Genomic DNA, 15,324 nt, shown 5'->3' on the forward strand with positions numbered 1-15,324 from the left:
TTGCAACAATGCTCAGGTAGCTGGTACGTGTCTAGGTAACATCCCCATGAATGGCAGAACCCAAGGTTTCCTAGCAGAACATTGCCCAAAGCATCATACTGCCTCTGCCGGCTTGCCTTCTTCCCATAGTGCATCCGGGTGCAATGTGTTCTCCAGGTGACTCACACGCACCTGGCCATCCACGTGATGTAAGCGAAAACGTGATTCATCAGACCAGGCCACCTTCTTCCATTGCTCCGTGGTCCATTTCTGATGCTCACGTGCCCATTGTAGGCGCTTTTGGTAGTGGACGCATGGGCAGCCTGACTGGTCTGTGGCTACGCAGCCCCATACGCAATAAAATTGTGATCCACTGCATGTTCTGGCCAGTACAAATACAGACAACCGAGAGTAAAGGGAACAAGATGGGACTGTTGGTGCATTTCTCTGTCATTAAAAAAACGTGGTAAAAAAAATTATTTGAGATCTGGTTGTTAACTGAAGATGTCATGTAACAAGCGTCAGGACTGAACAGTTGGGTTACAAATGGTACTAAACAGGTTCTATGGAACACAGAGCAGTTTTTTAATTGTAATAATGTTTGAGATGACTCATTCGGTTTTATTAGATATCCCAACAGCTAGCTTGATAAACAATGTGATAGTAATGGAATTATGATCATTTTTATTATGATGAGAATTCTTTGGCAATCCACTAGAGTTCTTCCTTGGTCTACCAGGTTGTTTGTCATTTCTGAGATCACCAGTGTTTTCTTCTTAATACACCAAACAGTCTTTTTTTGGCTATGACTATGAGATCTGTTTGGACGGCAGCATCCATAGCTCTGTTGGAGTTGGATGCAAATGACAGTGGATCCAGGCAAGCGGGTTTGTGGGAGATTATTTGTTTATTGGCTTATGTATTTGTTTATTTGGTGGAAAGTGTGATGGATACATGGAAGTGGATATGTGACATTGTGAGGTGATATGGTAATTGACCAGCCTCTTACAGCACTTTCAAGTTATTGTGTGAGAGTATCTGGATTAGTTTAGAAGTGTGGAGTATTTAGTATGTGCATTAATGCATGGATGTAAATACATTCACATTAAAGCAATTTAACTTAAAATCCAATTTGCTGGAATTCAGAGCTAAAACATAAAAAATATTCAAATTCTTATGAACTACACTCACCTAAAGGATTATTAGGAACACCTGTTCAATTTCTCATTAATGCAATTATCTAATCAACCAATCACATGGCAGTGGCATCAATGCATTTAGGGGTGTGGTCCTGGTCAAGACAATCTCCTGAACTCCAAACTGAATGTCAGAATGGGAAAGAAAGGTGATTTGGCATGGTTGTTCGTGCCAGACGGGCCGGTCTGAGTGTTTCACAATCTGCTCAGTTACTGGGATTTTCACGCACAACCATTTCTAGAGTTTACATAGAATGGTGTGAAAAGGGAAAAACATCCAGTATGCGGCAGTCCTGTGGGCGAAAATGCCTTGTTGATGCTAGAGGTCAGAGGAGAATGGGCCGACTGATTCAAGCTGATAGAAGAGCAACTTTGACTGAAATTACCACTCGTTATAACCGAGGTATGCAGCAAAGCATTTGTGAAGCCACAACATGCACAACCTTGAGGCGGATAGGCTACAACAGCAGAAGACCCCACTGGGTACCACTCATCTCCACTACAAATAGGCAAAAGAGGCTACAATTTGCACAAGCTCACCGAAATTGGACAGTTAAAGACTGGAAGAATGTTGTCTGGTCTGATGAGTCTGTTGAGACATTCAGAATTTGGTGTAAACAGAATGAGAACATGGATCCATCATGCCTTGTTACCACTGTGCAGGCTGGTGGTGGTGGTGTAATGGTGTGGGGGATGTTTTCTTGGCACACTTTAGGCCCCTTAGTGCCAATTGGGCATCGTTTAGATGCCACGGCCTACCTGAGCATTGTTTCTGACCATGTCCATCCCTCTATAACCACCATGTGTCCATCCTCTGATGGCTACTTCCAGCAGGATAATGCACCATGTCACATAGCTTGAATCATTTCAAATTGGTTTCTTAAACATGACAATGAATTCACTGTACTGAAATGGCCCCCACAGTCACCAGATCTCTACCCAATAGAGCATCTTTGGGATGTGGTGGAACAGGAGCTTCGTGTCCTGGATGTGCATCCCACAAATCTCCATCAACTGTAAGATGCTATCCTATCAATATGGGCCAACATTTCTAAAGAAGGCTTTCAACACCTTGTTGAATCAATGCCACGTAGAAATAAGGCAGTTCGGAAGGCGAAAGGGAGTCAAACACAGTATTGGTATGGTGTTCCTAATAATCCTTTAGGTGAGTGTATACAATAATTTAAATTAGCAGCAATTTTAAAAAGAGTCAGATGGGGAATATGAACAATATGGTTAGAAGTATTTAATATAATAGATACAATATTGGTTGGTTGTAGATGATATTGCTAAAGCCTTGGATGCAAAACTAAGTTGTGTTGCTTTATTTATTGACCTGTCCAAGGAATTTTAAAGTGTTGACCACTCTGTCATGACTTTATTGGGCATGAAAATAAATGTTTTTTAAACCATAAACAAGTATCTTAGTTATAGGACACAAACAGTTGTTTTGGATGGGTGTGAACCAAAATGTATTGCAGTTCAAAAAGGAATTCCCCAGGGTTCGATTTTGGGTCCATTACTATATATATAAATAATGTTTTTAATCATGTGTGAAAATGTAATTTTCTTTTCTATGCAGATGACAGTATTGTGTGTGGCAGCTCCTTCTCTTCCACAAGCATATTTGCACTTACAGTCTGACTTCCAAGCTTTACAAAATTCCCTTATAAATCGTCAATTGGTTTTAAATGCAAATAAAACAAAGTATATGATGGTTTTCGAGGTCTGAAAACATAACATGCGCATACTTTTAAAATTACCAAACTAGAAAATTCAGTTTTAGAATGTGTTACTTCATTCAAATATCTTGGTATTTGGTTAGGTAATAAACTCCCCTATAAAACCCACATTACTGAGTCTGGATTAAGTGAGGTCATCTTTGATGAACACACTGAAAAACTTGAATTCGTAGACTCTCTCCACTTCAGCTCCATCGATGTGTATGGGGGCATGACTCCCTCTCTGCTGCTTCATGAAGTCAAGGATAATCTCTTTAGTCTTGCAAACATTGAGAGAGACGTTGTTGTCCTGGCCTCATGTAGCCAGGTTATTTACCTCCTCTCTGTAAGTGGTCTCATTGTTGTTGGAGAGGAGACCCAGGATGGTTGTGTTGTCCACAAACTTAAGGATGACATTGGAGCCGTGCATTGCCACACAGTCATGTGTGAACAGGGAGTACAGGAGGGGATGAGTACGCAGCCCTGGGGGGCTCCAGTGTTCAGGCTCGGTGTAGAGGAGGTGAGGTTTCCCATTCTCACCACCTGGGTTCAGCCCGTCAGGACGTCCAGGATCCAGTTGCAAAGGGACGTGTTAAGTCCCAGGGTCCTGAGCTTTGTAACATGCATAGCGGGCACAATAGTGTTGAATGCAGAGCTGTAGTCCACAAACAGCATCTTCACATATGTGTTGCATTTTTCTAGGTGAGAGAGGGGGCGGTGTGTGTTGTCAGGGTGATGGCGTCATCTGTAGATCTACTGGGGAAGTATGCAAATTGAGATTGATACAAGGTGTCAGGAAGGGTGGAGCAGATGTGCGTTGTGAACAGCCACTGAAAGCACTTCATGATGCTGGAGCACAGCGCCACAGGGTGGCAGTCATTCAGGCAGGTGATGGAAGATTTCTTCAGTACAGGGAGGATGGTGGTCTGTTTGAAGCAGGAGACAACTGCAGACAGAGACAGGGAGAGGTTGAATATAGAGGTGAAAACCTCCGCTAGCTGGTTGGCGCACCCCCTGATGTCACGGCCAGGAATGTCATCTGGCCCTGGTGACTTCTGAGTCGCTTTTTTAAAGGTCCTCCTCACATCATCTGTTGTTAGGGACAGAGTGCAGCATAATAAATTATGAAAGCCTCTTAAACATGTCAGTCTTATCACTACTTATTTAAAAAAATAAATCTCTACACTTCTACTGTATCACCACCACCTGCTAAGTATCTGTAGGAACAGTGCTGGTAGAAAGTAGGTGAACCCTACAGGGATGTTTATTATTTATTTATATATATTTAGATTAAAATAAACCCATACAATTCTGATCTGAACCCCATTTCTTAATAAAGACATTGCAAATATAGGACACAAACAAAAACATATGATATATTTTCACTTCTTTTTAACAAAAGTGCTAACATAACAAAACCTCAGATTTCATGTGTGCAAAAATATGTGAATGCCTTCATTCCATAGATTATGACACCTCCATTAGCAGCAATAACTCGCAGTAAACAACTCGGATAGCAACTAATCAGACAATCAGATTTTGGTCCACTCCTCTTTACTGAACTCAGCCAGTAGAGTGTCTGGCATGTACTGCTTCTGGTCCTGCTTCAGCATCTCCATTGGATTAAGGTCAAGACTTAGACTTGGCCAATCCAAAACTCAAATCTTCTTTCTCCTGGGCCATTCTTCAATAGATTTGCTTGAATTATTTGGGTCGTGTCGTGGAAATCACTAATGGGACAGGCACAGAGACTGGAGATTACTTTCACAAGTAAAGCTTTATTTACAAACCTGGAGCAGTTAACAACACTCTTAGCAGAGTCAGTTCAAGAGCTCTCTGTTGAAAGTTGAGCTCAGGTCTATATACATTCAGTACAGCCCACTGTGTCCCCCTCCCATGCAAGCTTAGTCTTCATGTCTTACCAGCTGCTCTGCAAACTTCGGCTTACAAAGACAACAAGATGTCTACAGCCCTTGAGAAGTTAGCCAAATCTATAGGCACATCCTGCTGCTATAGGCACATCTTGTATCCTGTAAGTGAGCAGAGCTGAAACATACAAAGGCCTTACTAAATTACTGGATTATACTTAGAATAAGCAATATGCTTTCATTGTACTATAGAATAACAGAATTTCTACCACAGTTGTTGTCTTGTTGGAAGACCAATTTTCAGCCTGGCGTTCTGTTCAAGGTTCTCCTGGTGTTTCTCAGAATTCATGGTTCCCCTTGATGATGTGCAGTGAACAAGGAAAAGAAGCCCCAGATCTTGACATTCACACCACAATGCTTGACTGTTTGGAAAAGGATATTTTGTTTGTAGACAAAGTTGAGTTTTCGCCAAACATAGCGGTTATTATTTTTCATGTGGCTCTTGGGGATTTTTTGGAAGGGAGACTACTTCTACGCCAAGTTGCTGTCATGTTAAATGCTCTCCATTTGTAAATGATTTGCCTCACAGTGGACTGATGGAGCTTACATCTTTTTAAGATAGTCGTATAGCCATCCTCAGACTGATCCTCAGCTCTCATTACCCTTTTCCTGATATTCAGTGCATTTGATAAATAAACATTGAACTTGGTAAAACCAAACTGACCAGATTTCTTGTTTCCCGTCACTTTCCTAAAGATCTGTCCATTGTTATTTACCCTCCTGATTCTACTAGCTTACTTTATGTAAACAATGCAACTTGGGGTTCATCTATTTTTCCATGTGCACTAATTGAAAATTATTTAGTTTTTTACTGTACTTGTGATTTCCTCTAAACCAACATATGGAACTGGTAACTACAAACCTGTTAAGTCAGATAAAAAAAAGACTGGATCTGGTTATATAAAGATTTCATGGCCAACACAATATTATAATTGCAAAAGGGGTTCACATACTTTCAAGGAGCACTGTATATACTGATCATCACCTCACATGTTCAGCTAAAATGGCCCATATCCCTATATTTGTATCACCTTAAGATATTGATATAATTAATTGATTTCTTACCTATTTGATTTCACATTGTCTCTCTATTGGCCCTAAACCTCTACCTTTTTCTAGGCCTGTTGAATGATTTAGGAGTTAGTTCTGTACCAGCCTTTCCCTTTAGAAGTCGCCAGGCAACTGAAAGACTATCCTAGGCCCTGAAACCTACATGACAACAATGTCCTGCCCCCCAAGCATATGCACCCGCACACACACTCAGTGTGTCACCTGTCTGGTGTTGTCTGTGATCCAGTCTCTCACCTGTCTAATCCAACCCTCCTGTGTTCTCTGTGTCCTGCAGGATAGCAGAATGTCAAAACCATCATCCAACGTCAAAGCCCTACAGGTAGGAGTGTGTGTGTTTGTTGATCACGATCATACATAAATTCATTTTATTTACTCATTGTTTATTACTCATCTGAACGACGATACACAGGGCTTCAGTGGACCTGTAATATAGGATTATCACTGAAGTATTTAAAATAGGACTATTACTAATGCCCATAATAAAGGATTAGCACTAAAATATTTAAAATAGCACCATTACTAATGCCTTTAATATAGGATTATCACTAAAATATTTAAAATAGCACTATTACTAATGCCTGCAATATAGGATTATCACTAAAGTCTATTAAATAGCACCATTACTAATGCCTGTAATATAGGATTATCACAAAAATATTTAAAATAGCACCATTACTAGAGCCTGTAATATAGGATTGTCATTGAAGTCTTTGAAATTGCACCATTACTAATGCCTGTAATATAGGATTATCACTAAAATCTTTAAAATAGCACTAATACTTATGCCTGGAATATAGGATTACCACTAATTTCTTTAAAATAGAACTATTACTAATGTCCGGATTGTATGATTATCACTAATGTATTTACAAAAGCACAAGTAAGACTAGAACTTAAGAACCTAACTGTACCATAGGACTCAAACTAAAGTCTGCAGTATAGGATTAAAACTACACTCTGTATCATAAAACAGCAAATAAAGTCTGTATTTTAGGATTCGAACTAAAGTTTGTAATTTAGGACTTCAACAAACGTTTTTATGTTTGGACTAGAAATAAACTCTGTATCATAGGACTATAACTAAAGTCTGTATCATAGGACTAGAACTACAGCATGTATCATATGAATAGAACTACAGCATGTATCATACAACTAGAACTAAAGTCTGTGTCATACAACTAGAACTAAAGTCTGTATCATAGGACTGTAACTAAAGTCTGTATCATACAACTATAACTAAAGTCTGTATCATAGGACTATAACTAAAGTCTGTGTCATACATCTATAACTAAAGTCTGTGTCATACATATTTAACTAAAGTCTGTGTCATACAACTATAACTAAAGTCTGTATCATAGGACTATAACTAAAGTCTGTGTCATACATCTATAACTAAAGTCTGTGTCATACATATTTAACTAAAGTCTGTGTCATACAACTATAACTAAAGTCTGTATCATAGGACTATAACTAAAGTCTGTGTCATACATCTATAACTAAAGTCTGTGTCATACATATTTAACTAAAGTCTGTGTCATACAACTATAACTAAAGTCTGTATCATAGGACTATAACTAAAGTCTGTGTCATACATCTATAACTAAAGTCTGTGTCATACATATTTAACTAAAGTCTGTGTCATACAACTATAACTAAAGTCTGTATCATAGGACTATAACTATAGTCTGTATCATAGGACTGTAACTAAAGTCTGTATCATAGGACTGTAACTAAAGTCTGTATCATAGGACTATAACTAAAGTCTGTATCATAGGACTATAACTAAAGTCTGTGTCATACATCTATAACTAAAGTCTGTGTCATACATATTTAACTAAAGTCTGTGTCATACAACTATAACTAAAGTCTTTGTCATAGATCTATAACTAAAGTCTGTGTCATACAACTATAACTAAAGTCTGTATATCCTTGTGAGACAATGCATACATTCATCATATGAAAATCTAGAAAGAGTTAAGTACGGTTTGTGTTTTAATTTCCATACTGAATAGAACCACAAGCAGGATGTAATATCTATCAACAAAGCAGAAAAACATGTTCACACCTAGATCTTTATACACACATACATGTGTGTATAATGACTTTCAGGTCTTTCCATTGTTTCCATGACTTTCAGGTCTTTCATTCAAAAACTAAAATGTTATGCCTAACACTAAATCCAAACCCTAAACCGCACCCATAAACTAAATCAGGATTAGGGTTATATATGTAAATATATATGTGTAAATATTTCACTTTTAATTGTCAGGACATGTGTCAGAGTCAAGATACATTTTCATATCAGGAAACATTTATATGTCAAGAAATGTTTTTATGACCGGACACGTTTAAATGTCAGGCTAGGTTTTCATGTCGGAAAACATTTAAATGTCGGGACACGTTTAAATGTTGGGACACGTTTAAATAACAGTACAAATGTAAATGTTTGACACGTGTAAATGTTGGGACTCGTTTAAATGTCAGGACATGTGTAAATGTTGGGACACGTGTAAATGTCGGGACACGTGTAAATGTTGGGACACGTGTAAATGTCGGGACACATTTAAATGTCAGGACACGTTTAAATAACTGTACAAATTTAAATGTCAGGACACGTTTAAAAACTGTACAAATTTAAATGTCAGGACACGTTTAAATAACTGTACAAATTTAAATGTCAGGACACGTTTAAATAACTGTACAAATTTAAATGTCAGGACTTTTTGCTGATGTTCAGATGTTCTGATTATGTGTGTATGATGGATGGGTCTGTGGGTTTGAGCATGTCTAAGTGTTTTGTTACTTCTTTCGTCAGGCAAATCTGAATATCCCAATGGGAGCGCTACGTCCAGGAGGGGGTCATCCTGTCAAAAGGAGAGAGGAGTCTGTAGACAAAGAGGAGGTCAGACACACACATACACATGAGCATGCACGTGAACACACACATACATGAGCATGCACGTGAACACACACATGCACATGAGCATGCACATGAACACACATACACATGAGCATGCATGTGAACACATATACACATGCGCATGCATGTGAACACACACATACACATGCACATGCACGTGAACACACAGCAACTAAAATAGATCTCTCTGTACAGGCTCCTCCCCTGCCAAGTACACCAGAAGAGAAGAAACCATTGGCAGGGGCCATGAAACTTCCTGGTCCAGCCGTCAACCTGTCAGAGCTACAGAACGTCAAAAGTGAACTACGATGGGTCACCAAAGACTAATACACACTGGTACACACAGATACAATCGTGATTTTTTAACAGACACTGTTGTCTTGACATTTTAATACACACTGGTACACACAGATACAATCGTGATTTTTTAACAGACACTGTTGTCTTGACATTTTAATACACACTGGTAAACACAGTTACAATCGGGACGTTTTAACAGACACAGTTGTTTTTACATTTTAATACACACTGGTACAAACAGTTACAACCGGGACGTTTTAACAGACACAGTTGTTTTTACATTTTAATACACACTGGTACTCCCAGCTGGGGGTGGTGACGAGCTCTACAGCAGACTGGCGCAACTAAATCGCTGGCTGAAAATGGAGTTCTGCCTTTGGGACTGGCTTTCTTTTTGGGACTCTCCCAGAAATAGGGCCAGGCCTGATCTGCTGAGGAGCGACGGACTCCATCCTAGCTGGAGTGGTGCTCTTCTTTTATCTAGGAACATTGACACGAGTCTCACTCCTATAGCCTTAACATGAGATAGGGTGCAGGTCAGGCCGCAGGCTGTTAGCCAGCCTGCTAGCATAGTGGAGTCTGTCGATAGCATAGCCAGAGTAGTTAGTACAGCTTTACCTATTGCCACTGTGATTCGTTCCAAAAACAACCTTATTAAGATAAAGCCTTCCTCCACCTCGGTCACAATTAAAAATAAACATGACTGTATCACCTCGCATCTCAAAATGGGACTCCTAAATGTTAGATCCCTTGCTCCAAAGGCAGTTGCAGTAAATGAATTAATCTCTGATCATAAACTAGATGTTATTGGTTTATGTGAAACGTGGCTAAAGCCTAATTAATTAATTGCCATAAATTAGGCCTCTCCTCCTGGCAATACTAGTGATCATATCCCTCGTGCATCCCGAAAAGAGTTTCATTTTTTTGAAGTTTTACTCATGAAAGTTAACCAGGCCGATAAATCGTTTTTCATAGCTACTATTTATAGGCCCCCCCGGGCCATACACAATGTTCCTCAATGAGTTTCCAGAATTCTTGTCTAACCTTGTACTCATGGCAGATAGTATTCAAGTTTTTGGCAATTTCAGTATTCATATGGAAAAGTCCAATGATCCTCTTAAAAAAGCCTTTGAAGCCATAATTGACTCAATGGGTTTTATCCAACATGTCTCAGGTCCAACACATTGCCACAATCACACCTTAGATATAGTCCTGTCACGAGAAATAGATATTGTAGATCTAATAATTTCCACCGAAAATCCTGGATTATCGGATCACTGTCTTATTACATTTACCCTTAAAACAAGAAATCCACTTGCTCCGCAAACAATGAGTTTCAAAAGCCTTACTATGAATTCTCGGACTACAAATAAATTCCTTGATATTCCTACAAGTTCGCTCATCGCATCGCATCGCATCATCTTCCGCTTATCCGGGGCCGGGTCGCGGGGGCAGCAGTCTAAGCAGGGATGCCCAGACTTCCCTCTCCCCAGACACTTCCTCCAGCTCTTCCGGGGGGACACCGAGGCGTTCCCAGGCCAGCCGGGAGACATAGTCCCTCCAGCGTGTCCTAGGTCTTCCCCGGGGTCTCTTCCCGGTGGGACGGGACCGGAACACCTTCCCAGGAAGGCGTTGCGGAGGCATCCGAAACAGATGCCCAAGCCACCTCAGCTGACCCCTCTCGATGTGGAGGAGCAGCGGCTCTACTCTGAGCTCCTCCCGGGTGACCGAGCTTCTCACCCTATCTCTAAGGGATCGCCCAGCCACCCTGCGGAGAAAGCTCATTTCGGCCGCCTGTATCCGGGATCTTGTCCTTTCGGTCATGACCCAAAGCTCATGACCATAGGTGAGAGTAGGAACGTAGATTGACCGGTAAATCGAGAGCTTCGCCTTGCGGCTCAGCTCTTTCTTCACCACGACAGACCGATACATCGACCGCATTACTGCAGAAGCTGCACCGATCCGTCTGTCAATCTCCCGTTCCATCCTTCCCTCACTCGTGAACAGGACCCCTAGATACTTAAACTCCTCCACTTGAGGCAGGCACTCTCCACCAACCTGAAGTGGGCAAGCCACCCTTTTCCGACTGAGGACCATGGCCTCGGATTTGGAGGTACTGATTTTCATCCCCACCGCTTCACACTCGGCTGCAAACCGTCCAAGTGCATGCTGAAGGTCCTGGCTTGAAGGGGCCAACACGACAACATCATCCGCAAAGAGCAGAGACGAAATCGTGTGGTCCCCAAACCTGACACCCTCCGGCCCCTGGCTGCGCCTAGAAATTCTGTCCATAAAAATTACGAACAGAACCGGTGACAAAGGGCAGCCCTGCCGGAGTCCAAAATGCACAGGGAACAAGTCTGACTTACTGCCGGCAATGCGGACCAAGCTCCTGCTTCGGTCGTACAGGGACCTGACAGCCCTTAGCAAAGGACCCAGGACCCCATATTCCCGAAGCACTCTCCACAGGATGCCGCGAGGGACACAGTCGAATGCCTTCTCCAAATCCACAAAACACATGTGGACTGGTTGGGCAAACTCCCATGAACCCTCCATCACCCCGTAGAGGGTATAGAGTTGGTCCAGTGTTCCACGGCCTGGACGAAAACCACACTGTTCCTCCTGAATCCGAGGTTCTACTATCGGCCGTATTCTCCTCTCCAGAACCCTGGCATAGACTTTCCCGGGGAGGCTGAGAAGTGTGATCCCCCTATAGTTGGAACACACCCTCCGGTCCCCCTTCTTATAAAGAGGGACCACCACCCCGGTCTGCCATCCCAGAGGCACTGTCCCCGACTGCCACGCGATGTTGCACAGGCGTGTCAACCAAGACAGCCCCACAACATCCAGAGACTTGAGGTACTCAGGGCGGATCTCATCCACCCCCGGTGCCTTGCCACCGAGGAGTTTCTTAACCACCTCGGTGACTTCAGCCCGGGTGATGGACGAGTCCACCTCTGAGCCCTCATCCTCTGCTTCCTCAATGGAAGACGTGACGGCGGGATTGAGGAGATCCTCGAAGTACTCCTTCCACCGCCCGACGACATCCCCAGTTGAGGTCAACAGCTGCCCACCTCTACTGTAAACAGCGTTGGTAGGGCACTGTTTCCCTCTCCTGAGGCGCCGGATGGTTTGCCAGAATCTCTTCGAGGCCAGCCGATAGTCCTTCTCCATGGCCTCACCGAACTCCTCCCAGGCCCGAGTTTTTGCCTCCACAACCACCCGGGCTGCAGTCCGCTTGGCCTGTCGGTACCCGTCAGCTGCCTCTGGAGTCCCACAAGCCAACCAGGCCTGATAGGACTCCTTCTTCAGCTTGACAGCATCCCTTACTTCCGGTGTCCACCACCGGGTTCGGGGATTGCCGCCTCGACAGGCACCGGAGACCTTACGGCCACAGCTCCGAGCGGCCGCTTCGACAATGGCGGTGGAGAACATGGTCCACTCGGACTCAATATCTCCAGCCTCCCTCGGGATCCAGTCAAAGCTCTGCCGGAGGTGGGAGTTAAAGATCTCTCTGACAGGAGACTCGGCCAGACGTTCCCAGCAGACCCTTACAGTACGCTTGGGCCTGCCGAGTCTGTCCAGCTTCCTCCCCCGCCATCGGATCCAACTCACAACCAGGTGGTGATCAGTTGACAGCTCCGCCCCTCTCTTCACCCGAGTGTCCAAGACATGTGGCCGCAAGTCAGATGAAACGACAACAAAGTCGATCATCGACCTGCGGCCTAGGGTGTCCTGGTGCCACGTGCACTGATGGACACCCTTATGCTTGAACATGGTGTTCGTTATGGACAAACTGTGACTAGCACAGAAGTCCAATAACTGAACACCGCTCGGGTTCAGATCAGGGGGGCCGTTCCTCCCAATCACGCCCCTCCAGGTGTCACTGTCGTTGCCCACGTGGGCGTTGAAGTCCCCCAGTAGAACGATAGAGTCCCCAGTCGGAGCACTTTCCAGCACCCCTCCCAGAGACTCCAAGAAGGTCGGGTACTCTGCACTGCCGTTCGGCCCGTAGGCACAAACAACAGTGAGAGACCTATCCCCGACCCGTAGGCGCAGGGAAACGACCCTCTCGTTCACCGGTGTAAACTCCAACACATGGCGGCAGAGCTGGGGAGCTATAAGCAAACCCACACCAGCCCGCCGCCTCTCACCATGGGCAACTCCAGAGTGGTGAAGAGTCCATCCTCTCTCAAGGAGTGTGGTTCCAGAGCCCAAGCCGTGCGTAGAGGTGATCCCGACTACCTCTAGTCGGAACCTCTCAACCTCACGCACCATCTCAGGCTCCTTCCCCGCCAGCGAGGTGACATTCCACGTCCCTAGAGCTAGTTTCCGTGTCCGGGGATCGGGTTGTCTAGGCCCCCGCCTTCGACTGCCACCCGATCCTCTCTGCACCGGCCTCCTTATGGTCCCCCCTTATGGTCATTAACGACAGAGTAAACTAATCTGTAAACGATCATATCGAGGATCTAAACTCAACACTGTGAAATACATTAGAAAACGTTGCACCACTAAAAACTAAAGAAATACGCAACAAGAAACTCTGGTACACAGACAATACTAGAGCACTTAAGCAAGCCTCCAGGAAAGTGGCTCTCCACCAAGTTGGAAGTATTTAGACTAGCCTGGATAGACAGTACACTACAATACCGAAAATCACTCACGTCTGCTCGATCATCTTATTTCTCCAACCTGATTGAGGTGAACAAAAACAATCCAAAATGTCTCTTTGATACAGTTGCAAAGTTACCAAAAAAGCTAATCTTTAGCAAGTGAAGTGGGTCTTCACTTTAGTTGTAATGAATACATGAACTACTCTGATGAAAAGATCATCACCATTAGAAAACAAATAACTGACTCCTCCTTAAATAGTTATTGTCCTCAAAATCTCAGTTGTCCTAAAAATTTCCTGAACCTCCCTGACCAGGTGTCAATGGGGACACTTTGATACCTTATCGCTCGACACATTTACTAAATTTGTAATGAGTTCTAAACCCACAAACTGTCAGCTAGACCCGATTCCAACAAAATTACTTAAAGAGCTATTTCCTGTGCTAGGTCAGCCAATGCTGAACATAATAAATTGCTCCCTTACCAAACTCACTAAAAATAGCGGAAATTAAGCCTCTTCTAAAAAAATCTAATCTGGATCCCGACATATTACACAATTATAGGCCAATATCGAACCTCCCGTTCCTCTCAAAAATCTTAGAAAAATGTGTTTCCCAACAACTGAATGCCTTCCTAAAGACAAATAACATTTATGAAATACTCCAGTCCAGTTTCAGATCCCATCATAGTACTGAGACTGCACTCGTGAAGGTAACAAATGACCTTCTAATGGCCTCGGACAAAGGTTCCGCATCCGTCGTGTTGCTTCTTGATCTTAGTGCTGCTTTTGACAGTATTGATCACTCCCTTCTCTTAGAGAGACTGGAAACCCATATTGGGCTACGTGGACATGTTCTAGCCTGGTTTAAATCTTATTTATCAGTTTGTTAGTGTGGCTGGCATATCCTCTGACAAGTCAAAGGTATGCTTTGGTGTTCCTCAAGGCTCGGTTCTGGCCCCATCATTGTTCTCACTATATATGCTCCCTCTGGGCGATGTAATCCGAAATCACAATGTAAACTTTCACTGTTATGCTGATGACACACAGTTATATATTTCAATGCCACTGGGATGCCATCCCTCCAAAACCTTTCGGGGGAAGAGTCACTGGCTTGTTGTTGACTCTCTGTTGCACACTTGTGCAATTGGGCTGTACGCTGCTGGCAATACTCGGCCCTCATTCAGGGGGGTTGCGGTTGGTGGGTGTCCCTTTGGTTGATGCCTGGCAATGTGGGTGGATTTCCAATGTGGATTTCCTGCCTGTTGGGCCCTGTCTGGGGCCTCCCCCAGGTAGGGCCACAGTGAAGCCGGATCCCCCGTCTCAGTTCCAAGGTGTTACGCTGCTATATTATTGTGCTGGGGGATATGAGGAATGCACTTTCTAACTTTTCTCAGTCTCCTCCAGTTTTACATTTTAGGAGGAGATGAGGTCCTGGTCCACACCTGCGGAGTACCTGGTTTGGGGGGCCCGTTGCTGTCCCTGTGTGCCAGAAGCTGTGAGGCGTGTCAAGGTGTTGTCGGGCATATTGTAAACAGACTTTTTTGTGGCATTGGCGCAGTAAAGGCTTCTTTCTGGTAACTCGACCATGCAGCAAATT

General features: G+C 43.5%; 1 protein-coding gene across 2 annotated transcripts in view; it reads left to right on the forward strand.

The window, feature by feature from the left end:
- The window catches only part of smpx (small muscle protein X-linked), a 29,339-nt gene that overhangs the window by 9,020 nt on the left and 4,995 nt on the right, over nucleotides 1-15,324 (forward strand). For both annotated transcript variants that reach the window (XM_029116072.2, XM_013131843.4), the window contains exons 2-4: nucleotides 6,170-6,214; nucleotides 8,711-8,797; nucleotides 9,011-9,151. In XM_029116072.2, coding sequence (XP_028971905.1) covers nucleotides 6,179-6,214; nucleotides 8,711-8,797; nucleotides 9,011-9,142 — 255 coding nt within the window. In that variant the 5' untranslated portion in view covers nucleotides 6,170-6,178 and the 3' untranslated portion in view covers nucleotides 9,143-9,151. The remainder of the gene's footprint in view (nucleotides 1-6,169; nucleotides 6,215-8,710; nucleotides 8,798-9,010; nucleotides 9,152-15,324) is intronic.

This window comes from Esox lucius, chromosome 21, assembly GCF_011004845.1.
Source record: "Esox lucius isolate fEsoLuc1 chromosome 21, fEsoLuc1.pri, whole genome shotgun sequence".
NCBI classification, from domain to species: domain Eukaryota; kingdom Metazoa; phylum Chordata; class Actinopteri; order Esociformes; family Esocidae; genus Esox; species Esox lucius.